This window comes from Microcaecilia unicolor, chromosome 7 (assembly GCF_901765095.1).
Source record: "Microcaecilia unicolor chromosome 7, aMicUni1.1, whole genome shotgun sequence".
Taxonomy (NCBI): Eukaryota; Metazoa; Chordata; class Amphibia; order Gymnophiona; family Siphonopidae; genus Microcaecilia; species Microcaecilia unicolor.
The window spans coordinates 304,047,717-304,075,408 of record NC_044037.1 but is presented as its reverse complement, the minus strand read 5'-3'; the positions used below and the strand labels follow the sequence as shown (position 1 = coordinate 304,075,408).

Below are 27,692 nucleotides of genomic sequence, written 5' to 3'. Positions count from 1 at the left end.
CCCCCGGGTGCAGTGTAATCCCCCCTCCCCAGGTGCAGCACGACACTCCCTGAATGCAGCATCTGCCCCCCCCCCCCCCCCCCCCGGGTGCATTCTTCTTACCTGCTGTCAGCTCCACCGGTTCCCTGCTCCCTCTGCCCCGGAACAGGAAGCAACAGGAGAGGGAGCAAGGAACCGGCAGAGCCGACAGCCGTGCAGCTGCTCCCTGCACCCCTCCTGCAGCATCCACCCGGGGTGGACCGCCCCCACCACCCTGCCCTCGGTACGCCGCTGGCTACAAAGTTATCCAATTATGCCGCTATTCAGTGCTAACCGCTGCTATTTATGCAGCCTATTTTAATTGATAAGCAATATTTGCACCTAAATGGCTGTTGCACGATATAGCCTCAGATATTGAGCAGGAGATATTGCTGGTTAGGTGCTAATACTAAAACACCATTTAACTGGTCAGCGGCTGTTCTCGACTGGTTAGATAGCTCTGAGCGACACCTCCCCCTTTCTTTCCCCTGACTTAAAAGTGCCAACCCCCACCTCCTCCCAGACCTCTCTGTTACTCTTTCCATAGCTCAGTGGAATTAATTTTCTTTCAGATGTTGCATTTGGATACAGACTACACACAGGAAATCCTTAAGTATTGCCATACTGAGACAGACCGAAGGTCCATTGAGCCCAGCATCCTGTTTCCAACAGTGGCCAATCCAGGTCACAAGTACCTGGCAAGATCCCAAAAAAGTGCAAAACATTTTATACTGCTTATCCCAGAAATAGTGGATTTTCCCCAAGTCCATTTAATAACAGTCTATGGACTTTTCCTTTAGGAAGCCTTCCAAATCTTTTTTAAACCCCACTAAGCTAACTGCTTTTACTACATTCTCTGGCCAAAAATTCCAGAGTTTAATTACATATTGAGTGAAGAAAAGTTTTCTCTGATTCCTTTTAAATTTACTATTTTGTAGCTTCATTGTATGCCCCCTAGTCCTAGTATTTTTGGAAACAGTAAAGAAGCGATTCACGTTTACCCGTTCCATTCCACTCGTTATTTTATACCTCTATCCAGTGGCGTAGCCATGGGTGGGCCAGGGCCCACCCTATTTGGACTCAGGCCCATCCAAAATTGTGGCACTCTTGCCATGGCTGGTAGGGATGCTCAAACCCCTCCAGCTGAAGATTTCCTCCTCAGGCAGCTGGTGCTCTTTCAAACAGCAGCTGGCTTAACTTGCCTCCAGCTGACACCAGCACCAGCCCCTCTGCACATGCTTACTTTGTTTTCAAGCATGCAGAGCCTGCTGGCCATGGCATCAGCTCCAGGAAAGTGCTGCTGGCTGCCGTCTGGAAGAGAGCTGACTGCCTGAGCAGGAGGAAATCTTCAGCTAGCGGGGTTTGTAGCTCCCCTCTTGCTCAGGTATTTAATATTGTGGGCTTGCAGGTGGAGGGAGGGATGAAGAGAAGACAGCGGAGCACAGCAGAGCAGAGGGAGCCTAGGGACAGGGGGGCATGAATTCTGTGCCCACCCACCTTGGACTCAGGCCCACCCAAAATTGACTGTCTAGCTACGCCCCTGCCTTATCATATCTCCCCTCAGCCGTCTTTTCTCCAAGCTGAAGAACCCTAGTCGCTTTTGCCTTTCCTTTGCCTTCTTTCGGTCTCGGATAAATTATGCAGGTTTTAATCTGCTGTCATCTATTATGTATCTTACAGCTGTTTACAGACTTTCAGTTGCACCTTTCACCTGAGCTGGGTGGAATCTCCTTCTCCACCTTGTTCCTAAACAGCTGCCTCCAGATAGTCACTGCAGAGAGAAAGCAAATATGGGAAGACACACACCCCGCCCCACCTCTCCCAGCAAAACAGTGTAAATGTCACAGTAAGGTGCCAAATCTGGAACTCTGAAGTAATACATTTTATGGTGCAAAAGTGGGTAAATAATTTACTGGTTTTAGGGTGGGACAAGCAGGGTAATGACTGGGAGCGTCACTGGGAGCTCTGAGGACACACTTGAACCAAGAGGCTGTGTCTCTGCAGGTCATTCATGAGACCTCACTTGGAGAATCCTGCCCAGTGCTGGAGACTGCGCCTCTTAAATGCAGTGCATATTTTCTAGCGAAAAAGGTGCCGGTACTCAAATGCCAGGCCACCCTTCAGGGGTGGGGTGATCACTGAGGGACCCACCCCACAATAGCCAGGCCCCCTGCAACCAGTCACAGAATCTATGACAAGGCAGAATTGGTGTGTAGAGCCTGAGCTCTTTCATTAAAACTTGGGGTCCATGGGTCAATTTTAGCAGACAATAGAAAAGGTGCCGGTACTCAGTACCCCCAAGTACCCCCTCAAAAAAAAGCCCTGCTTAAATGACACAGGAACTGGGAGGTGGAATCACTCCAGAGAAGAGACTTATGAACCTAAACAAGTATATTTTAGATGAGAGGAGAAAGGGCAGATTTGATAAAGATATTTATCTTGAAAGTAGAAATACTGCACAAGAATTAAATGTTCATCAGAGAAAAGAAGGTTGTGGAACAAAAGCTCAGGGTATGAAGCTCAAAAGGAGGTAAGGAACAAATGTCAGGAAATATTTATTCATGAAAGGGTGGTGGAGGTAAAATTATTAACATAAAGCCTCAGAGGAGCATTGTGGAAATCTTGAAAACCCAACTGGGTTGGTCCCTCGAGGACTGTGGTTGCCACCCCTGGACTACATGGGCCTCAAGGTTTAGTTTATTAGCATATATTCTACTTAAACCTAAGTGGAGAAAAAACAAACAAACAAACATATACAATCATTTAAAAACATCACATCAAACTGTCCACAAACAAAACATCAAAAATACGACACACGTAAATAAAACTCCCCATATGTACACATCAGACTCTGCCCCTTTCAGCTGTCCTGACTAATGAGTTGTGAGCCCTTGGGTCCCCCAGGAGAGCGTAAGGAATGCCTCAAGTTCCCCCAAAGGACAGCCGAGCACCCCGACTTCACCCGCGGCGACTACCGTTCACCAGAGGTTGAGCCCCCAGCTGCAGGTGGCCAACGGGACTTCTGGAACCGCGGGTGTGGACGGACTGACCGGACACAAGGGGACTAGCCTCCCAACCCCAGCAGGGGAGAGGAGCCGGCAAGGAGCAGCGAAGTCCAGGGACAGGCCAGCGGTCAAGGCAGGCGGCGAGCAGAGTAGTCCAGGGACAGGCAAAAGGTCAAGGCAGGTGGCGAGCAGAGTAGTCCAGGGACAGGCCAAAGGTCAAGGCAGGCGGCGAGCAGAGTAGTCCAGGAACAAGCAAAAGGTCAAAACAGGCGATAAGCAAAGTAGTCCAGGAATCACCACTAAGCTGGAGCCTCATGAAACAGAAGCCGAAGCAATATGCCTGCCGGAGGTGATGCTTTAAATACTACTAGTAATCAGCAAGCGAGCCTCAGCTGACAGGGGTGGAGACTTCGGGGGAGCTCCCTCGAGGAACCCTTCGGAGTGGTTCAAGGCCGGTCTTCAGGCGGAGCCTTGGTCCCAACCACCCAATCAGGGTCCTCCAGGGTGGGATCTTGATTCCCGCGTTCACTAGGCGGAAGAGACGCTGGCCCCAAGTTCTCGGCGCCATCTTCCCTGCCGGAGCGAGCCCACTGGGCAAACGCCTTTGACGGTACTATGTAAGCCACATTGAGCCTGCAAATAGGTGGGAAAATGTGGGCTACAAATGCAATAAATAAATACCAACAAACCTTTTGTTTTCAAGACATGCAGCTTGTACCAGATCGCCATAGAACGGGACCTGTGTAGAACTGTAGAGTGCAGACCATGTAAGAACCAGTTTGCCAGGGAACGAGACGTGGGAATGATCACCTGTGTGTATGACATTGTACAGGCTGTGTAATGAGCAGCTTGCCACGGCAAAAGCCATCACGTAGTAGGAGAATGACTTTAGTCACAAAAAAAATTCATTTGCAAACGTTGGGAGGAAATTCAATCCACTCAGCGCTTAATATTAAAATAGGAAACCTCAAAGCTCCAGGCGACGCTCAGTATTTCAACAGTGTTACTCTTAACATATTGAGACACCATAAGTACATAAGTATTGCTATACTGGGACAGACCAAAGGTCCATCAAGCCCAGCATCGTGTTTCCAACAGTGGCCAATCCAGGTCACAAATACCCGGCAAGATCCCAAAAAAGTACAAAACATTTTATGCTGCTTATCCCAGAAATAAGCAGTGGATTTTCCCCAAGTCCATTTTAATAATGGTCTATGGACATTTCCTTTAGGAAGCCAGCCAAACCTTTCTTAAACTCCCCTTTACCACATTCTCTGGCAACGAATTCCAGAGTTTAATTACATGTTGAGTGAAGAAACATTTTCTCCAATTTGTTTTAAATTTACTACTTTGTAGCTTCATCGCATGCCCCCTAGTCCTAGTATTTTTGGAAAGACTAAACAGACGCTTCACGTCTACCCGTTCTACTCCACTCAGTATTTTATAGACCTCTATCATATCTCCCCTCAGCCTTCTTCTCTCCAAGCTGAAGAGCCCTAGTCACTTTAGCCTTTCCTCATATGGAAGTCATCCCACCCCCTTTATCATTTTCATCGCCCTTCTCTGTCAGCTTAAATAGAAGGATGCTAGGCTGTGTAGAGAGGGGCATAACCAGCAGAAGAAAGGAGGTGTTGATGCCCCTCTACAAGTCGTTGGTGAAGCCCCACTTGGAGTACTGTGTTCAGTTTTGGAAGCCGTATCTTGCTAAAGATGGATTATCAATAGAAATCAAACAAAATAAAACATGGAAAAGAAAATAAGATGATACCTTTTTTATTGGACATAACTTAATACATTTCTTGATTAGCTTTCGAAGGTTTCCCTTCTTCGTCAGATCGGAAATAAGCAAATGTGCTAGCTGACAGTGTATATAAGTGAAAACATTCAAGCATTACTATGACAGTAAAATAGATACCATTGGAGATTCTACATGGAATGTTGCTACTATTGGACATTCTACATGGAATGTTGCTATTCCACTAGCAACATTCCTGCGCAGGCTTCTGTTTCTGTGAGTCTGACGTCCTGCACGTACGTGCAGGACGTCAGACTCACAGAAGCAGAAGCCTGCGCGGCCACATTGCTGATCTACAAGGGCCGACTTCTACATGGAATGTTGATAGTGGAATAGCAACATTCCATGTAGAATCTATAGAAATCAAACAAAATAAAACATGGAAAAGAAAATAAGATGATACCTTTTTTATTGGACATAACTTAATACATTTCTTGATTAGCTTTCGAAGGTTGCCCTTCTTCCTCAGATCGGAAATAAGCAAATGTGGTAGCAGATAGTATATATAAGAGAAACATCAAAGCATTACTTTGACAGTCTGACAGGGTGGGAGGGTGGGGGTATGCATGGGGACATCAAAGCATTGGGTGTTGGTAGGTGAGAGGAGGGTAATAAACAGAGAAATAAACAGAGAAATACAGCTTTATGTTTTATAATGAGTTAGAAAACCCAGATCCTTATTAAGTCCTGTTTGTTGGGTGTCAAAATATTCAATCATAGTAACATAGTAGATGACGGCAGAAAAAGACCTGCACGGTCCATCTAGTCTGCCCACGATAAACTCATATGTGTATACCTTACCTTGATTTGTACCTGTCTTTTTCAGGGCACAGACCGTATAAGTCTGTCCAGCAGTATTTCTCGCCTCCAAACCACCAGTCCCGCCTCCCATCACCGGCTCTGGCACAGGCCCCATATAAGTCTGCCCTCCCCTATCCTAGCCTCTCAACCACCAACCCCTCTTCCCCCCGCCACCCAATTTCAGCTAAGCTTCTGTGGATCCATTCCTTCTGCACAGGATTCCTTTATGCCTATCCCACGCATGTTTGAATTCCGTTACCGTTTTCATGTCCACCACCTCCCGCAGGAGGGCATTCCAAGCGTTCACCACCCTCTCCGTGAAGAAATACTTCCTGACATCATTCTTATTTCAAAGGTCTTACGTTCCTGTATTGTTTTAAAATTACCTTTCAGTATTCTTACTGTGAAATCACTGGTGCAGTGTTCTGGTCTTGTGAAGTGTTGGCCCACAGGGGTGGGGGCTTGACTGGCACCGGCTATTTTCATGTGATGTCTGTGCAGATTGAATCTTGTCTTAAGCATCTGGCCTGTTTCTCCAATATAGCATCCTTCGTTACATTTCTTAGACTGAGTGATATATACCACATTGGAAGATGAGCAGGTAAAATAGTCCTTTATCTTGAATATTTTTCCTTTGTGAATGACTGTGGGGTCTTGTGAAATGTTTTGGCATAGTTTGCAGCTGGCTGATTTGCTAAAGATGGAAAAAGAGTGGAAGCGGTGCAAAGAAAAGCTACGAGAATGGTATGGGATTTGCGTTACAAGACGTATGAGGACAGACTTGCTGACCTGAACATGTATACCCTGGAGGAAAGGAGAAACAGGGGTGATATGATACAGACGTTCAAATATTTGAAAGATATTAATCCGCAAACGAACCTTTTCCGTAGATGGGAAGGCGGTAGAACTAGAGGACATGAAATGAGATTGAAGGGGGGCAGACTCAAAAAAAATGTCAGGAAGTATTTTTTCACGGAGAGAGTAGTGGATGCTTGGAATGCTCTCCCGCGGGAGATGGTGGAAATGAAAATGGTAATGGAATTCAAACATGCGTGGGATAAACACAAAGGAATCCTGTTTAGAAGGAATGGATCTATGGAATCTTAGCGAAGATTGGGTGGCGACGCCGATATTTGGAGAATAAAACCGGTGCAGGGCGAACTTCTGCTATCTGTGCCCTGATCATGACTGAATAGATGTGGAGGGGCTGGAATGTGAGTTTCAAGGGGCTTCGACGTTGGCTTCGGAACTGTTAGTGCGGGAAAAGTGCTGGGCAGACTTTTGCGGTCTGTGCCCTGAGAAGGGCAGGAACAAGTCAGGCTCAGGTGTGCATATAGAGTATTACATGCCATGTGGGATGGGTTTATCTTGTTGGGCAGACTGGATGAACCATTCAGGTCTTTATCTGCCGTCATTTACTATATTACTATATGTTACTATGACATGAACAACCTTGGATTTACAAATTGGGTACTGTGGAACCCGGGAGCTTGAACACTTCTATTGAACGGAATGCGTTCTTTTGAAAACTTTTGGGCTTGGTCCCTTTAAAATTGGCGGAAGTTCTGATTGGTGAGAATTTGTGTCTTCATCTTAGTTAAATCAGCTGCCATCTTGTAGCCAGAATTCGAAGAGATGGAAGTTCCATGTTAAATTAGCACCTCCTGACCCAGCATTTGGCAAAAATAGGGTGCCCTTGTCGGGGTTCCAAGACTTATGCCTTTATATTGAAAACAGTGGAAATTATTTATTTATTGCATTTGTACCCCACATTTTCCCACCTATTTGCAAGTTCAATGTGTCTTACATAGTACCATCAAAGGCGCTTGCCCAGTCGGTTGATAACAGATACAAGGTTGTATAGTGATCGTATAAGTAAAAATTGGAGGGTCAGAAGGGATGAAGATTGTGTGTTGTCCAGTATGATTATAGTCTTGTTGTGTTGCTGGGTGAAGAGGTTTACGTGGGGTCGTTGGGGTAGACCGTTTTGAAGAGGTTGTTTTTTAGTGATTTCCTGAAGTTCAGGTGGTTGTGTATTGTTTTTACAGCTTTTGGGAAGCCGTTCCATAGTTTTGCGCTTATGTAGGAGAAGCCGGCTGCGTAGGTTGTTTTGTATTTCAGTCCTTTGCAATTTGGGTAGTGTAGGTTTGAATACGTAAATCTACAGTCGAGGATGGTTAAGTACATAAGCATCGCCACGCTGGGACAGACCAAGGGTCCATCGAGTCCAGCACCCTGTCACCGACAGCAGAACAAAAGAACAAGCAATTTGTCCTGCCCATCCTAGAAATACTGTATTATTCCCTCGTCCATTCAATAGCATTGATGAACAAGTTCCCTGAAAGAACGTGGTGACGTGACAACTTTGTTTCACAGACAGGCATTCTTGAAGATAAGTGTTAGGATTTATTTTTATATTTTTCTTTTTTTTTTGTGCGCAGTCTTTTTGGAATATTAGTCTACACTGTGGGGATTTGCAATCACACGGTATAAAGTTCACAGGGTTATTTTCTTTTTAAGAGTTGATGGTTATAAAGATAAGAATACCCATACCAGCCCAGTATCCTGTTTTCCAAACAGTGGCCAAGCCAGGCCAGAAGTACCTGGCAGAAACCCAAATAGTAGCACCATTCCATGCCACCAATCCCAGGGCAAGCAGTGGCTTCCCAAGTCTGTCTCAATAGCAGACTATGGACTTTTCCTCCAGGAACTTGTCCAAACCTTTTTTTAAACCCAGATTTACTAACCACTGTTACCACATCCTATGGCAGCGAGTTCCAGAGCTTAACTATTCTTTGAAAAAATATTTCCTTTTATTTGTTTTAACGTATTTCCATGTAATTTCATTGAGTGTCCCCTGGTCTTTGGTTTGGAGCTGTTTTGCTATTCCCTTTTCCCCTGGTGTCTCCATATGGTAGAGTAATGCTGTTGAAATACTGAGCGTCACCTAGAGCTTTGAGGTTTCCTTTTTAAATATTAAGTGCTACATGGATTGCATTTTCTCCCAATGTTTGCAAACACATTTTTTGGGATTTGTGGATATATAGTTTGCTTCTCATGCAATTGGATTTTTAATCAGATTAACCCAGTCTGTACTTTGTTGATGCAGAGGGCTGTGAATCTCTTCCTCCTATGTGAGATTTTTCTTTTTAAAGTTTTTCAGCCATTGTCAGATTTCAGATGTTTACTTACGTCCCCCACTGCTGCAAGAAAAAGCCAGCAAAGGTTTTAGAGAGGAATGGGGGAGGGAGTCTTTGGAGGACACGTTTTAATATTCCTGGGAGCGAGTGCTTAATATAGTACTATTAACCATTGTATTTCCAAACAAGTTTTGGCTGTTTAGAAAATCGCCTTTTCTCTGAAAGGAATCAGACTCAGTTTCCATCTATCCTCTGGAGTTAATGGAAATGGGACTTGATATACCACCTTTCTGAGGTTTGTGCAACTACATTCAAAGCGGTTTACATATATTCAGGTACTTATTTTGTACCAGGGACAATGGGAGGGTTAAGTGACTTGCCCAGAGTCACAAGGAGCTGCAGTGGGAATTGAACCCAGTTCCCCAGGATCAAAGTCCACTGCACTAACCACTAGGCTACTCCTCCACTCTTAAGGTAGCATTACATGCTCAGAACCTGCAGAGAAGTGCAGTGCACAGACATTCACTGACTCAGATTGCTGGCGAAAAATCCTTGTTTACATATATAGGTAATGCACAGAGAGAATGGAATACAAAGCTCAGGCTGTGTTCAAATGGACCCAAACTGCAAACTGATACACAGTAAGGGATGCTGTCAGTGAATCGTGCAGGAATTGTTTAACACGGTTTGCTGATCTTAGCCGGAGAGGGTAACCAGTGTGAGCTTTGTATATCCATCTGTGCAGAACTTTGAGGAAACCGCCAAGTGCTGCAAGAAGCTATGAGCTGGGAAGCAGAGAAGCCCCCCTTTTTCCACTGCTTGGTAAAAGGACCCCTTAACCCTCCATTACCCCAGGTACAAAAAAGAAAACTTAGAGTGTGAGCCCTCTAGGGACAGAGGAAGGGGCCCTTTTAATAAGCCGCGCAGGCGTCTACGCACGTCCTACCATGTGGCCTGGGTGGTAATTTCATGTTTTACATGCATCCACTAAGTGTGTTGGAAATTTTCCGGCACGTGGCGCTAACCGGGCGGTAATCGGTATTGTACGTGCATAGACCGTTACTGCCCGGTTAATGCAAGAGACCTTACTGCTAGGTCAATGTGTGGCGGTAAGGTCTCAAGCCCAAAATGGACGTGCACCAATTTTTATTTTGCTGCATGTATTTTTTTTTTTATTTTAGTTACATTTGTACCCCGCGCTTTCCCACTCATGGCAGGCTCAATGCGGCTTACATGGGGCAATGGAGGGTTAAGTGACTTGCCCAGAGTCCCACTAGCAACATTCCATGTAGAAGTCGGCCCTTGCAGATCACCAATGTGGCCGCGCAGGCTTCTACATGGAATGTATGTGCAGGACGTCAGACTCACAGAAACAGAAGCCTGAGCAGCCTTCTACATGGAATGTTGCTAGTGGAATAGCAACATTCCAAGTAGAATCTCCAATAGTAGCAACATTCCATGTAGAATCTCCAATAGTAGCAACAGAATCTCCAATAGTAGCAACATTCCATGTAGAATCTCCAATAGTATCTATTTAATTTTTGTTACATTTGTACCCTGCGCTTTCCCACTCATGGCAGGCTCAATGCGGCTTACATGGGGCAATGGAGGGTTAATTGACTTGCCCAGAGTCACAAGGAGCTGCCTGTGCCTGAAGTGGGAATCCAACTCAGTTCCTCAGGACCAAAGTCCACCACCCTAACCACTAGGCCACTCCTCCACTCCATTTTCAGCCCCCCCCCTCCCCCCCAAAAAGGCGCTTTTTGCAGGTGCGCTGAAAAATGGACCTGCGCGTGTCCAATACATGTGTCTACACCAGCGCAGGCCATTTTTTGAAGCTCCTCAGTTAAAGAACCCTGTGTATGTCTAGTAGCGCTATAGAAATGATTAGTAGTAGTAAAAGAAATAGTAGTAGTAAAAAAAGGACTACAGAACATAGAGGAGTGGCCTAGTGGTTAGGGTGGTGGACTTTGGTCCTGAGGAACTGAGTTTGATTCCCACTTCAGGCACAGGCAGCTCCTTGTGACTCTGGGCAAGTCACTTAACCCTCCATTGCCCCATGTAAGCCGCATTGAGCCTGCCATGAGTGGGAAAGCGCAAGGGTACAAATGTAACAAAAATAAAATAGATACTATTGGAGATTCTACATGGAATGTTGCCACTATTGGAGATTCTACATGGAATGTTGCTATTCCACTAGCAACATTCCATGTAGAAGGCTGCGCAGGCTTCTGCTTCTGTGAGTCTGACGTCCTGATGCGCGGCCACATTGGTGATCTGCAAGGGCCGACTTCTACATGGAATGTTGCTAGTAGAATAGCAACATTCCATGTAGAATCTCAAATAGTAGCAACAGTGGAGGAGTGGCCTAGTGGTTAGGGTGGTGGACTTTGGTCCTGGGGAACTGAGTTCAATTCCCACTTCAGGCACAGGCAGCTCCTTGTGACTCTGGGCAAGTCACTTAACCCTCCATTGCCCCATGTAAGCTGCATTGAGCCTGCCATGAGTGGGAAAGCGCAGGGTACAAATGTAACAAAAATAAAATAGATACTATTGGAGATTCTACATGGAATGTTGCCACTATTGGAGATTCTACATGGAATGTTGCTATTCCACTAGCAACATTCCATGTAGAAGGCTGCGCAGGCTTCTGTTTCTGTGAGTCTGATGTCCTGCACGTACGTGCAGGACGTCAGACTCACAGAAGCAGAAGCCTGCGTGGCCACATTGGTGATCTGTAAGGGCCGACCTCTACATGGAATGTTGCTAGTGGAATAGCAACATTCCATGTAGAATCTCAAATAGTAGCAACAGTGGAGGAGTGGCCTAGTGGTTAGGGTGGTGGACTTTGGTCCTGAGGAACTGAGTTTGATTCCCACTTCAGGCACAGGCAGCTCCTTGTGACTCTGGGCAAGTCACTTAACCCTCCATTGCCCCATGTAAGCCACATTGAGCCTGCCTTGAGTGGGAAAGCACGGGGTACAAATGTAACAAAAAAAGTAATTAAATTAATAAAATAATAATTTCAGATATAGGGGGTTAGAAATTAAGTTTTATTATTATAATATTTAATTAATTAAATTAATCAAATAAACTTCTGGTAGCAATGACAGACAAGTAGACTGAGATTTGCAAGTGTGCTCTTGGTGAGAGCTCCAGGGAAAGGGAGGTGGACCTGGTAGGCAGCCACATAGAGGTGGCACCGGAAGACACAGGAGGGGATCAGAGTACCAAGAAGAGAGTGTAGACAGGAAGAGGAGAGGAGAGCCAGGGACAGAGCCCGGCAAGAAGGTTCCACATTAGGAGTCACAGGTGTCGTCATTGATGATATGTTGAAACCTTCTGCTCAGTGTGCTGCTGCAGCTAAGAAAGCAAATAGAATGTTAGGTATTATTAGGAAAGGAATGGAAAACAAAAATGAGGATGTTATAATGCCTTTGTATCGCTCTGTGGTGCAACCGCACCTTGAATATTGTGTTCAATTCTGGTCACTGCATCTCAAAAAAGATATAGTGGAATTAGAAAAGGTGCAGAGAAGGGCAACAAAAATGATAAAGGGGATGGGACGACTTCCCTATGAGGAAAGGCTAAAGCGGCTGGGGCTCTTCAGCTTGGAGAAAAGGCGGTTGAGGGGAGATATGATAGAGGTCTATAAAATAATGAGTGGAGTGGAATGGGTAGATGTGAAGTGTCTGTTTATGCTTTCCAAAAATGCTAGGACTAGGGGGCATGTGATGAAGCTACAATGTAGTAAATTTAAAACGAATCGGAGAAAATGTTTCTTCACTCAACGTGTAATTAAACTCTGGAATTTGTTGCCAGAGAATGTGGTAAAGGTGGTTAGCTTAGCGGAGTCTAAAAAAAGGTTTGGATGGCTTCCTAAAGGAAAAGTCCATAGACCACTATTAAATGGACTTGGGAAAAATCCATTATTTTTGGGATAAGCAGTATAAAGTGTTTTGTACTTTTTTGGGATCTTGCCAGGTATTTGTGACCTGGATTGGCCAGTGTTGGAAACAGGTTACTGGGCTTGATGGACCTTTGGTCTTTCCCAGTATGGCAGGGGTGTAGCCAGACACCCAACTTTAGGTGGGCCTGGACCAAAGATGGGTGGGCAGAAGAACCCCTCCCTGCCCCACAGGTGATTTGGTCTCTCCTTGTCTCACCTGCAAGCCATCTGCTATTTACAAGGTATGCAGGAGGGACGGGAGTTTTCAGCTGGTGAGGCTAGGGAATCAGCATAGGTGTGCTGCTACTGGGTGGGCCTGGGCCCACAATGGGTGGGCCTGGCCCACCTGGGCCCACCCTTGGCTACGCCACTGCAGTATGGCAATACCTATGTATTTATGTACTTATCTACTAGAAGTGGAGCAATTGAAGGCACATTCTCTGAACTAAAAAGTGTTCCCCACTCATGGGGCGATACTCTGAACCAAACGCTGGTGCCAGAGGCAAATAACACCCGCGGTAAGCTGAGCAGAATGTTCAAAGGATCGCACCACCACTGCAAACATGGAAATGTTTCATTTTTCAGGTTGCAGAAGGATGGCAGCAATGTGTGCTCGTGTAACAGCTGCGCTTACCGCAAAACCATGACGTTCTTCCTGTTCGAAAAAGGCTGTGAGATGGACAGGTTTTTGGATGTTGTGAACGGGACGTCCCAATTCTGACTTGGAGGTTCTTTCAAAAATGCCCCTACGTAGTAACATAGTAGATGACGGCAGATAAAGACCTATACGGTCCATCCATTCTTCCCTCATTACATAAGGTATAATGTGACACTTCATATGTATGCCTGATCTGGAGTTGTACTTGCCATTTTCAGGGCATAGACCATAGAAGTCTGCCCGGCTCTGTCCTAAAACTTCAGAAGTTGTCATTGAAGCTCCTGAAATGCTCCACTCCAACCCATTCAAGTCTGCCCAGCACTGGCTTTGCTTCCCAGTTACCAGTGATGCCATTTAATCTTCACTAAGCTTCTTTGGATTCATTGCTCCTAAACAGGATTCCTTTGAATTTATTTCACGCATTTTTTAATTCCATTATCATTTTCATCTCCACCACCTCCTGTGGGAGAGCATTCCAGGTATCTACCACCCTCTCAGTGAAAAAATACTTCCTGACATTACTCCTGAGTCTGCCCCCCTTCAACCTCAATTCATGTCCTCTAGTTCCACCACCTTCCCGTCTCTGGAAAAGGTTTGTTTGTGGATTAATACCTTTCAAATATTTGAACATCTGTATCATATCACCCTGTTTCTCCTTTCCTCCAGGGTATACACATTCAGGTCATCAAGTCTCTCCTTGTACGTCTTGCTATGCAAACCCCATACCATTTTTGTCGCTTTTCTTTGAATCGCTTCAAGCCTTTTTACATCCTTAGCAAGATATGGCCTCCAAAACTGAACACAGTACTCCGAGTGGAGCCCTCACCAATAACTTGTACAGGGGCATTAACTTCTCCTTTCTTCTGTGCAGCCTAGCATCCTTGTCGCATTGTTTCTTCAGATCCTCCGTCACCATCACCCCAAGGTCCCTCTCCCGAGTCGAGCTTTACCAATCTCTCCCCTCCTATCTGGTACATCTCTTTTGGATTTCTGCACCCCAAGTGCATCACTCTGCCCTTCTTGCCATTAAAGTTTAACTCTATAACTTATACTGGCTTCACTCTTCATCCGGTTTCCAATTTCTCAATACTACGAACTCAATCCAAAAACCTCTATGTGATTTCTAACTGGAAAAAAAATGTTTTTGCTACACAGAACTGAAAAAAAAAACATATTGTAATTGTTTTTTTTTAATATTTACATCTTTTATTGACTAAAAGATCAATACAAACAAGCATAAAACTTCAACATAAACAGTGTTCAAGTACGAGCAAATCATACAGCATTCCCACAGTCGTCAATGAATTTTTGTTTTTTCCTTTAACCCCAAACACCCCAACCCCCCTTCCCTCTCCCTCCAGTTCTATTCCAACATTAATTGATGGCGCTGCAAAAGAGCTATGTCCATCATTAATAACAAACCAGATACAAAGCATAACAATCAATCGTACAACCTTGGGAGAATACAGATGCTACATATATTGTAATTGTGATAAGTGCTCAGTATTTTGGTGCATTACACAGACCGGAGTCTTCAACAAATGTAATGTCACCACCAGTGGTGTAGCCACAGGTGGGCCTGGGTGGGCCAGGGCCCACCAACTTAGGGCTCAGGCCCACCCAACAGTAGCACACATTTGGTGGTAGATGGTGGGGATCCCAAGCTCAGCCAGCTGAAGACTGAAAATGTGGAAAGAAGCGTTTTCCCAACTGCTGAGATATTTTTTTTGGGGGGGGGAGAACACTTGGTGCCCACCCACTTCTTGCCTAGGCCCACCCAAAATCTGTAGTCTGGCTACGCCCCTGGTCACCACTCCACCATCATAGCACCCTTCCTTCCTTGATTGTACCAAATGGTACATTGGCCACACCAAGAGACACATAAACCAAGGAACAGCTGAACATTTAAGTAACTTAGGGCCCCTTTAACTAAGCCGCGAAGGCGCCTACACGTGCCCAGTTACCGCCCGGTTACCACGTGGCCCTTGTTGTAATTTCTGACCTGTTGTAGATCATTACTGCCCAAATTCTTTACCGCTAGGTCTAAGGCAGCTATGACTAAAGAAGAGGGAAGGCTGAAACTGGTGGTGGTAGGGCCTGGGAGGAGGGAGTGGGACGTACATGATAGTGTGTGTGTGAGAGAGAGAGAGGGTGAGTGTATGTGGGGGGGGGGTGGAAGCTAATAGCTTCGAACCTCAGGGGAGGGGGAGTTGGAATAAGGAAGATCCCCCTCCTTCTGCCTACTACCAGTTGGGTTTCTTACCTTCTCCTCCTCCCCCCCCCCCCCCAAACAAAAAAATAGCAGGCAAACTATACCTATGTCCTCCGGGGTCAGGGACTCTTGTTGCTCCTGGAGGGAATGTTTACATTGCACTTAATCCTGAAACATTTCCTTCCGGAGAGCAAGATAGCTCAAAGCCACTGTTGAATTCCTTAGATACCGCTCCACTCCACCAACATAGGCACCCCCACTTGTGCACCAGACCTCGGTATTTTTTAGAGGTATGACACCTAAATTCTGATAAGGCTGGGACCCTATTTCACTTCTGAAATACATAGAATCAGCTCCCCTGTATCACAGCTGCACCTCTCTGACTTGTAGGTCGTCCAAAGGAAGCTGTATGGGCCCATATGGAAGTCAAGATTTGGACACTACAAGAATATAAACATCGCCTGCCCTGAGCTGATGGAGAAGGTGCTGAGACAGGAGGGGAAGTACCCCATGAGGAGCGACATGGAGCTTTGGAAAGAGCACCGTGACACACGAGAGCTGGCCTATGGCCCCTTAACCGAGTAAGTAAAGGAACGCACTGACATTAACTCCAGAGACAGTAAGGACAGGAGTAAGGCTTGCGTCCAGGTGGGGGGCGGGGGGAGAGAGTGTGACAAGAGGCAGAGAATGGTACAAGAGGCGGGATATTGCGTGAGTGAGAAGCAGCATATGAGGAGGCCAGTGGCGTAGCCATGGGTGGGCCAGGGTGGGCCAGGGCCCACCCTATTTGGACTCAGGCCCACCCAAAATTGTGGTACTCTTGCTATGGCTGGCAGAGATCCTCAAACCCCGCCAGCTGAAGATTTCTTCCTCCTCAGGCGGCCAGTGCTCTTCTAAATGGCAGCTGGCAGCACACCAGCCCCTCTGCGCATGCTTAGTTTTCATGCACGCACAGCCTGCTGGCTGTGGCATCAGCTCGAGGAAAGTGCTCCTGGCTGCTGTTTGGAAGCGCGTTGACTGCCTGAACAAGAGGAAATCTTCAGCTGGTGGGGTTTGTAGACCCCCTCCTGCTCAGGTATTTAATATTTTGGACTTGCAGGTGAAGCAGTGAGCGAAGCAAAGCAGAGCAGAAGGGGGCTAGGGACACGGGGGCATGAATTCCATGCCCACCCACCTTGGACTCAGGCCCACCCAAAATTGTCTGTCTGGCTACACCCCTGATTGAGGACAGAGAACAGACAGAAAGTTGAAGTAAGCAGACCTGTCACATGTGGGAACAGTATCGCTGATTGCATTGACAACGCAAGGAAAATAGACTTCAGTTCAGCTGGCATGGACAGCATCTCATTACTGGCTTCTTTTCCCACCATTCTCCCAGGGAAGGCAAACGCTGGCATGAGCTGCGCACGGTCCTGAACCAGAGGATGCTCAAGCCACAGGAAGCCAGGCAGTACATTGGTGTCCTTAATGAGGTGGTGTCTGACCTCCTTATAAAGCTCCAGGACATGAGGAAGGAGAGCCCCTCAGGAGAGATGGTGAATGACATGGTCAGTGTCCTCTACAGATTTGCTTTTGAAGGTAGGTGGCCTGCAGAGAGTGATCAGAAAATGCACTTTTCCATCCCACATCACAGCATGGCCTCTACCGAGCCCAAACCTGCCAAGTATCCCACATTCAGGAGCTCATCTCCAGCCAAAGCGGGAAAATCTCCCGCTGAGACACCAGGTCAGGGGGTCATTTTTTCCCACACTACCACCACCGCTGCTGTTGCTTCTCCCAAAGAGCAGCAGCGGCAGCAAAACAAAAAAAAAAAACCAAGCACAGGACCTTCAACAGACTTCGGAACTGGAAGTTGACGTCAACGGGGGCAGAGGACCAGCAGAGCCAACAGCGCATGCCTGAAGGCTGCTGCAGCCCCGCATTTGCTTTTTTTGTTGCTGTTTTTGTCACGGTGGCGGGTGCTCATTGGGAGAAGCAGCAGTGGCATGGAAACAGATACCAGGTGGAAGGAGTAGGGGGAAAGGGGAGTGGGAGGCAGGAGGTGCTGAATGGAGAGAGCAGAAGGGAGGAAAATGATACAAGAGTGAAGATGCTGGATGGAAGAGGGGTACAGAAAGAGATGAGTAGAAAGATGGGAAGAGAAAGAGGGGACATGGAAAAGGGCTGGAGAGTGAGAAGCTGCTGGGGAGAAAGAGGGAGACCCTGGCTGGACAGATGAAGAGAGAAAGAGGGGAGATGCTGAATGAAAGGAGGGAGGGCAACAGGGAAGCTATTAGAAGGATGGGAGCAGAAAGAGTGAAGACACTGGATGGAAGGGTAGAAAGAGAAACAGGAGAGACACTGGAAGGATGGGAGGAGAGAGAGAGGGGACATGATGAATGGAAAAGGGTAGTGAAAGAGATGCTGGAAGGAAGGAACGGAGGTGTGAGAGAGACACTGGATGGAAGGATCAGGAGAGAGGGCAGCAAGAGAGAGACCCTGGATGAAAGGATTGGTAGAGATGGTACATGTTGGATGGAAGGATGGGGAGAGAAAGAGGGAAGATGCTGGATGGAAGGGTAGGGAGTGAAAGAGGGGAAACACTAGGTAGAAGGATGCAGAGAGAAAGGGGGAGACTGGAAGGGTGGGGAGAGAAAGAGGGTACACACTGAACGGAAAAGGGTAGAGAGACACTGGGTAGAAGGAAAGGGAGAGAGGGTAGATGGGTGGAAGGATGGGGAGAGAAAGAGGGAAGATGCTGGATGGAAATGGGGAGAGGATAGAGTTAGTGAAAGACTGGAGAATAAGAGGAAGGGGCACGGGGACAACAAAGGTGATGAAAAGATGAAAAGCCGTAGGTAGATGAAGCTAAAGAAAAGGGGGGAAATTAAAGACTGGATAGTAAGAATGAATTAAATCTGGACAGAGGCAGAAAAATAAATTGAAGGAAACAAAGAAAAAGGAGAGAGAAAGATAACAAATGGACAGGACAAGAGAGTTTAAGCAGAATCAAGAGATTGGGACCAACACAATTAGAAAAAGTAAATGGCCAGACAACAAAGATACAGAAAATAATTTTATTTTTAATTTAGGATAAAGTAATGTGGCAGCTGTGTTAATAAAGGTTAATAAATGTAAATAAAACATAAAATAGAAAATAAGGTGATACCTTTATGTTGGACTCATTTTAGTACTTTTTTGACTAGTCTTCAGAGACCAACACTTCCTTCTTCAGGTCAGGAGAGGATAACAACAGCAGGTACATAAGTACATAAGTACATAAGTAGTGCCATACTGGGAAAGACCAAAGGTCCATCTAGCCCAGCATCCTGTCACCGACAGTGGCCAATCCAGGTCAAGGGCACCTGGCACGCTCCCCAAACGTAAAAACATTCCAGACAAGTTATACCTAAAAATGAGGAATTTTTCCAGTCCATTTAATAGCGGTCTATGGACTTGTCCTTTAGGAATCTATCTAACCCCTTTTTAAACTCCGTCAAGCTAACCGCCCGTACCACGTTCTCCGGCAATGAATTCCAGAGTCTAATTACACGTTGGGTGAAGAAAAATTTTCTCCGATTCGTTTTAAATTTACCACACTGTAGCTTCAACTCATGCCCTCTAGTCCTAGTATTTTTGGATAGCGTGAACAGTCGCTTCACATCCACCCGATCCATTCCACTCATTATTTTATACACTTCTATCATATCTCCCCTCAGCCGTCTCTTCTCCAAGCTGAAAAGCCCTAGCCTTCTCAGCCTCTCTTCATAGGAAAGTCGTCCCATCCCCACTATCATTTTCGTCGCCCTTCGCTGTACCTTTTCCAATTCTACTATATCTTTTTTGAGATACGGAGACCAGTACTGAACACAATACTCCAGGTAATACATTTAAAATTCAAACAATAAAATGAAATAAATTGATAAAAGAATTGAATAAAAAATTTGACGGAGAATCCCTCCCATTGAAGTAACACAAACATCACAACCTCCCTGCTCCTAAGGAATATACTACTACTACTACTACTATTTAGCATTTCTATAGCGCTACAAGGCGTACACAGCGCTGCACAAACATAGAAGAAAGACAGTCCCTGCTCAAAGAGCTTACAATCTAATAGACAAAAAATAAATAAAGTAAGCAAATCAAATCAATTAATGTGAACGGGAAGGAAGAGAGGAGGGTAGGTGGAGGCGAGTGGTTACAAGTGGTTACGAGTCAAAAGCAACGTTAAAGAGGTGGGCTTTCAGTCTAGATTTAAAGGTGGCCAAGGATGGGGCAAGACGTAGGGGCTCAGGAAGTTTATTCCAGGCGTAGGGTGCAGCGAGACAGAAGGCGCGAAGTCTGGAGTTGGCAGTAGTGGAGAAGGGAACAGATAAGAAGGATTTATCCATGGAGCAGAGTGCACGGGAAGGGGTGTAGGGAAGGACGAGTGTGGAGAGATACTGGGGAGCAGCAGAGTGAGTACATTTATAGGTTAGTAGAAGAAGTTTGAACAGGATGCAAAAACGGATAGGGAGCCAGTGAAGGGTCTTGAGGAGAGGGGTAGTATGAGTAAAGCGACCTTGGCGGAAGACGAGAATCACACATCCTCCTATATAATAATTCTCACAGGTAATGGGCAGGCAGGGGGAGGAGTAGGGAAGCTCACAGAGAAAGTGGCAGGGAGCGGCGGAGGAGGAGGAGATAGGTGTGTAGGAGTAAAGGGGGAGAGAAGGGTCGCTGGACATGGTTGGCTGCAGGGGGGGCAGGGGAGAGAGGAGGGTCGCTGGACATGGGTGGCTGCAGGGGGACAGGAAGGTCGCTGGACATGGGTGGCTGCAGGGGGTGGCAGGGGAGAGGGAGGGGGTGAGGGGGGTCCTGAGACCAGAGAGGTGGGGGTGGAAGGAGGTCCTCAGACCATAAAGGGGGGGAGAGGGGGGTGGGGCACATACTCACTCACTCTCTGTCTCTCACATACACTCTCTCTGACACACTCTCTCTCTCTCTCTGTCACACACACACACACACAGTGTCACACACACAGACACTCTGTCTCTCACACACTCTCTCTCACACAAACACTCTGTCTCTCTCTCTCATTCTCTCTCTGACACACACACTCCATCTCTCACACACACACTCTCTCTCTCTCTCTCTCTCTCTCTCTCTCTCAAACATACACTCCGAGGAAAACCTTGCTAGCGCCCGTTTCATTTCTGACAGTCATTTTTACTAGTCACACACATAACTCTGAGGGATCAGATTCCAAGTTCTGTGGTCAGCACATGAAGAGGCTTTCTTACCCCCGTTACTGATAATGGATGATGAAGGGGTAGATTAAAGAAGAGCTTGGGAGAGGAACAGCCCTGCCCTGGAGTATAAGGATGTAGGAAACAACGAGGCCAGTCATTAAACAAGGCCTTACAGATTACACTAACTTTACAGGGGGCGGCTGGTGAAAAACGAGTTAGCTCCAATCTTTGCCGCTTCTTCCTACTGTAGGAATTAGAGCAATCCTGCCTTGACGAAAACAAGGATGGATTAATGTAATTAAATCCCTCTTCTCTGAGTAGAAACAGAACTGGCAAATAATGCATTATTTGCGTTATCAAGTTGCAAGTAGTAAGAATCTTACACTGGTAGCCATGCAACCACTCTGCTGGTCACTGGCACTTCACCAAGGGCTTTGAGTGTTTCTAGTCCAACACTGTGTAACCAGGTACCTCTAAGTACAGCCAAGGATAGAACAATCTCCTCCAGCCACGGGCTTCCGGTACAGTCAAGAAGTAAATGTCCACCAGCAACTTCAATCTTAAGGACTTTATTCCATGCAGGTTTCTAGTAGACCGGATACACAGTTCCAACAGCAGCATTCACCTTCCATCTTAAGCACATATAAGCCACCTGAAAGTGTGTGGCAAATAGTCCCCTTTAAGCAGTAGGCTATCAGCACATACCAGGATTCAATACAGGCTCACAGTCAGCTCCAGTCTGGGGTCTTTATCCAGTGCACAATAAACAGTAGTTCAATTCCAAATAGAAGCAGTTCTTTTAGTTCATCATCACAGTTAAATCACAAAGCAGAAGTTTCTACCTCCTACTCTCTTTACCTTCATAATGGGTTCCATACTTTAGGGACTCATACCCAAGGGATTTCACCCTGCATCAGCTTCACTGGTAAATTCAATACTTTAGGGACCTCCCTTACCCAAGGATTTCCAGCCTGCAAATACTTTTGGGATTTCCTCACACCAAAGGGATTTCAGCCTGCTTCAGTACTTTAGGGACCTCTCTTACCCAAGGGATTTCAGCCTGCAACTGCTTCCCACCTGCCTAATCAATCCCAGGCATCTCCTCTCACAACCAATCATTCTCCTTCCATTAGCTTCCACCACACCCATACCAGCTGAGTTAAGCATTAGACTAATGATGAGCTCCTGCACACAGGGTTTTCTAACTCTCTTGCCCCCTAGTGGCAGCCCATCTACACGTCCTGCCAGCTTACACCCATGTCTTCCCCCATTGCAGCTAGGAGTTCAGTCCGGGTTCCTCATCTCACTCCCTGGCTCCTTGCCTGCAATGCCTTCTGGGACTTGTATTTCAAACTGACACTGCCTTAACCCAACTGTCCTGGATGTGACTTTATCACAACTGACAGCTGCATTTTTTCATTTACCAACTTGCTTTTTCATGTGCTCCCAGTCCTGCAATTACTGATGTGTTGTCCCATGTACCCTCAGGAATCTCCTCCATTCTCTTTGAGACCCGCATGGGTGCCCTGGAAAAACAGATCCCACCAGAGACGCAGAGATTCATCAACTCCATTGGCTTCATGCTGAAGAATTCTGTCTATGCCACAATCCTGCCCAGGTGGACCAGGAACATCCTGCCCTTTTGGAACCGCTACCTAGAAGGCTGGGACACCATCTTCGCTTTCGGTGAGACAGATTCATCTATGCCAGTTCACTAAGTCATGGTAAAATGTAGACGTGAAGTATCTGTTTACGCTTTCCAAAAATACTAGGACTAGGGGGCATGCGATGAAGCTACAAAGTAGTAAATTTAATACAAACCAGAGAAAATATTTCTTCACTCAACTTGTAATTAAACTCTGGAATTCGTTGCCAGAGAATGTGGTAAAGGCGGTTAGCTTAGCAGAGTTTAAAAAAAGGGTTGGACGCCATCCTAAAGGAAAAGTCCATAGACCGTTATTAAATGGACTTGGAGAAAATCCACTATTTCTGGGATAAGCAGTATGAAGTGTTTTGTACTTTTTTGGGATCTTGCCAGGTATTTGTGACCTGGATAGGCCACCGTTGGAAAGAGGATGCTGGGCTTTATGGATCGACCTTTGGTCTGTCCCAGTATGGCAATACTTATGTACACTTACTTATGTATGTACTTATGCACAATTCGGTTCCCGTGGGATTTGCTAAAATGTGGTACCAACAGTGTTGTTTAGAAAATGTTGTACACTAGAATTTCACATTATCGTGTCTAGCACAGAATGCATATTCTAGACCAGGAGTCCTATGAGTTGTATTTGCATTCACTGCTTCTATTGCATGAAAATAAATCTCGTACATATTCATTGTGGAAATTCTGAAAATCAGGCTGGGTTGTTGACCTCTAGGCCTGGATTTGAGGACCTCTGTTCTGGACCATGCACAATCACCAGAGGGGTATGTAACCCTGAGGAACCATCTCCCCCATGAGTAAAATGCCATTAAAAAAAAAAAACAATGCTATTCCCCCCCCCCCCCCAATTACCCCTCAAACCTATCCCAACATAACTGAATGCAGTCCCTGCCTCCATCAAGCCTTTTGTAAAACAACTCTGCAAATCGTGAATATCAAGGCTTAAGGTCCTTCTTCCTACTTAGATTGCCTATGCAAATTTGACCTTCACATGTCCTAAATGGAACCCCAGGGCCAGAGGATATGATAAGGACAAGTATGAAAGGGGAGGCTGACCCCTGTCCAGTAGAGCTCTTGGTACCACTTTACAGAAGGAGCCACTGGGGGCAGATGCAAGTGTGGTTCGCTCTTGCCCAGCCTACCACACTGGACCACCAGGAAGCATAAGGTAGGCCCTGGAGGGGGGCTACAGGTGGGTGGGTGATGGGGATGCAGGGAGGGGAGGTGTCATGAAGGGGAAGGGTCTGTCGTTGGGCAGTGGGACACCAGGAGGGCAGGCTATTTGTGGCTGGAGGGAGGGGATAGATCAAATTGATGAAGTTGGACTTTGTTGGGGGGGAGGGGGAGGAGGAAGGGGACTTCAGCTACATCTTCGGCTGCCACCCAGAAGCTGTAAGAGTGTTGGCCAATATTCAGTGCCAGCACCCACAGAGCTAACTAGGCAAAGTTAAGACAGCTGTTCTACCCTCATTTGAATGGAGGCAGGGAATTGGGATGTTCCCTTGAGCTACAAATCCCTGTAATCCTGTAGTTCCCTGTAATAGGCTCTTTCAAAGCACATGTCCAGTTCCCTGTGTCTTATGGGACTCTTTCTATTGGCTTGCCTTGTTCTCTGTGCATACTGAGCAAGTTGCCACCCCTTTATCGGTCTTCATCGGGTTTGTAAGAGTTAGTCTGCAACGTATCTCCTCTGTGAAGTGAAACTGCCTATGGTGTATTTTGCTGTATGACCCCTTCACGCTACTGTGACTCTATCAAGATTTCACTATTCTAAGTATGAACTGTATTACTACTCAGCATGTTGCTGAATTTTTCCCAGCTTCTCTTGCATGGAGAGAGCTGGTTGAGAACAGACTCCTAGTTTGCAAGGCAAATCTCTTGTCCAGCACATCTGAACTGTAAGTTATTTTTCCTTGTTTGATTACTGCATTAAAGAAGATTTTGGTTCCAGAGTTCCGAGTCTTATCATAGTGATGTTCTATTACTCTGGTTTAAACTGACTGTCAAGCCTAGTACAAGTAATATTTTGAAAGGACAGAACAAGTGCTGCTTATACAGTCATACGTGCCCAATTAGCTATGTGGACACTGGCACAGAATACTGCCTGCACCCAGGGTTGCCAGGTGGAAAATTTTTTTCCCACCCAATCCAGCCTAAAAACAGCCCAAAACCCGCCCAAACTCAAACCCCGCCCCTGACACCCCCACCCCCGCGTCATCACCCCCGCCCCCGCCGTCATCGGCCCCGCCCCCGTCACCGGCCCCGCCTCCCCGTCATCGGCCCCGCCCAGAACGTCACTAACCCCGCCCAAAACGTCACTAACCCCGCCCCCGCGGCCGAAAAAACCACCCGAAAACCGCGGAAAAGAAAAAAAAGAAGCCCAAAAAACCGCAACCCGCCACGGGCAAAAATTTCCCGCGGCGGGGCCCAATTGGGCGGTAAAACCGCCCACCTGGCAACACTGCCTGCTCCTGCAGAACTCCTGGCTCCTCCCCAACTCTGCCTTCAGAATGCCCCTCTTCTGCCCACTTTCAAAATGGCCGTTTAGTGCTGATGTTCAGCAGCACTGCCCAGTTAAATGCATGGTATACTACTTGCAATGACAACACAATACGTAATAGAACATTATAATTGGTAGTGAGGGGTAAGGCAAAGTTGTAACATATAGATGAGTAAGAAAGTAGGAACAATTAGAGAGTAAGGTGATTGATTTAAAGAAAGTTGCACATGAGGTCAGAGCAATGGTTAAATGTTACCTCAGCAAGGGTAGGAGTGGATAAACATGTCCCGCTGCAGTATGGGCAACCCGAGTCAATCCTTGTGTGTGTGAGTGAGTCTAACAAGTTAGTTACTTCTTCCATTAGGGTCCAGCAAATAGGAAGATTTCCAAACCAGAAAGCAGAGCTGAATTACTACTGAACTTTAATCGAAGGAGGAAGGTATTTGCCTGCTTTGCAGCACGAAGTCTTCTCTGGGTACAGAGTTGAGTCCCATCCTGTGTCTGGAAGGGCAAATTTCACTCAGAAATGGAGTAGGAAGGAACTGCATTTGGAGCCCTTCATCCCAGGAAGGATTACTGTCCAAGCAGGGCTTTTAAAGGTTTTTGTTTTCAGCACTTCAAGTAAAGAATTATCCATTATCTCAAGGAACTGCCTGGGAGGATATAATTTCCACCATATCCCATTGCACCCCATCTGAACTGTTTTGCTTATTTTCTGTTTTGTTTTTCTTTCAGCCCCTTTTGGCTGCTACCTCTTCAAGCGGGTATTTGAATTTCGGACAGCGCTACAGTGTTTTACCAGTGCTGCAAGGCCAGGGTTCATTTAAGTTGAAACTAATATGAATGCTTTATGTTAGTCTGCTTAATGATCTCAATCTCCACTTCCCTAAGTGCAAAGGCATAAAATATAAAGTACTGCATGCATCAACCTTCTCTCATATGAGCACGCAATTCTGGAATACACTACCACGCAACCTGAAAACGATCTACGAATTAACCGACTTCCGCAGACTATTGAAGACTCATCTCTTTGAAAATATTTACTTCAAAGACCAAAACACATGAATTCACACACACTAATAGAAAAGCACCAATACACTCTCTTCTGAATTCTCTTCCCCATACTTTCACTACACTTAAAACTCCACCCACAGATAAAATTGTTACACCCTAATGTTCTCTCGCTATTGTTCTATCGCCCTATCATTTCCCCATTGTTACATTCCATTGTTCTATTCCCAGATGATATTTTGACTTTGTCTTCCCATAACTCTTCACAATGTACCCCATAATCGTACTGTGACCAATTGTAGTTCGATCATTCTCAATGTATTGTAAGCCACACTGAGCCCGCAAATAGGTGGGAAAATGTGGGATACAAATGCAATAAAATAATAAATAATCAAACTGATTGCTTATATTCTTGTAAATACCTTTGAATGCTACAGTGTAAGAATATGCCAGTAAAGCTGTTTGTTCAATACTGTCTGTTCTCTGGTGAGTTCTGGGGTGCAATGGGGTTTGTCACAAAGCAACTGTCTCCGTCCCACCCCCAGCACAACTCTTCATTTATAGTCAGTTATAAATAATTAGGGAAACAAGAGAGGAGTGCTCTTACAGAGTTTTAATTACATTTCACTACTTTCTTAGAAGAACACACTATATAAATCACAAGCTAAAGACTTTTTTTTAAAATATTAGACTAATATCTGTAATACTCTAGCAAGTTTTAAATTATTGAAAAAGTCAAAAATACTAAGATGGAGACAGCAGTCCAGCAGTAAGAGGGTGCTATCCAGTCTTTTGCACTGAGTGTCACATTTAGGATTATCTCCCAGATGGTGAGTGGTTATATGTGTGCGTCTGATGCAAAGAGCTCCTAGCTCTCAGAGCGGATCCATTCTTTTGAGGCTAGAGTAGCAGACTTGGAGGAGCTGAGGGAGATGGAGAGGTACATAGAGGAGACCTACAGGGACATTGTAGAGAAGCCCCACCTCCAGTCTGGCAGTACCTGTGCAGCTTTGGAGGAGGGAGGTCACCTAGAAGGACAGCATCACCCTGGTGAAGTAGGAAGTACTCCTGTAGCCAGAACCTGCTCACAGGGGATGCACTGTCCTCTTACACTGAGGATATGTCTCCAAGAACTTCTGTCCAGGCGGGAAGGGTTAGGACAGCTTGTTGTAGTTGGTGATTTGATCATTAGGCATGTAGATAGCTGGGTGGCTGGTGGACGTGAGGATCGCCTAGTCAGTTGCCTGCCTGGTGCGAAGATGGTGGACCTCATGCGTCACCTAGACAGGATCTTAGATACTGCTGTGGAGGAGCTGGCTGTCTTGGTACATGTGGATACCAGTGACATAGGAAAATGTGGGAGGGGGGTTCTGGAAGCCAAATATAGGCTCTTAGGTAGAAAGCTGAAGTCCAGATCCTCCAGGGTAGCATTTTCAGAAATGCTCCCCATTCCACGCGCAGGACCCAAAAGGCGGGCAGAGCTCTGAAGTCTCAATGCGTGGTTGAGACAATGGTGCAGTGATGATGGCGGAACCAAGCTGGTGGCGCTGACTTTTAAAAAGGAGATAGAGCAGCTTTTAAACTAGAATGGAGGGGAAAGCCGACAGTCGCCCAGGAGTGCATGGTTCGGTGTGGAGTATACTTGAAGGATACTATTGAAACAGGACATTTAGGGAATCCCAGTAGAGAGGTTTCAACAATGCTGAAAGTAAGCATTAATTAGA

At 46.1% G+C, this 27,692-nt stretch overlaps 1 protein-coding gene across 1 annotated transcript in view; it reads left to right on the top strand.

The window, feature by feature from the left end:
- LOC115473983 (sterol 26-hydroxylase, mitochondrial-like) overlaps positions 1-27,692 on the top strand; it is a 71,756-nt gene that overhangs the window by 6,170 nt on the left and 37,894 nt on the right. Inside the window, exons 2-4 of the mRNA XM_030209225.1 lie at positions 15,969-16,159; positions 16,957-17,156; positions 22,280-22,477. Coding sequence (XP_030065085.1) covers positions 15,969-16,159; positions 16,957-17,156; positions 22,280-22,477 — 589 coding nt within the window. The remainder of the gene's footprint in view (positions 1-15,968; positions 16,160-16,956; positions 17,157-22,279; positions 22,478-27,692) is intronic.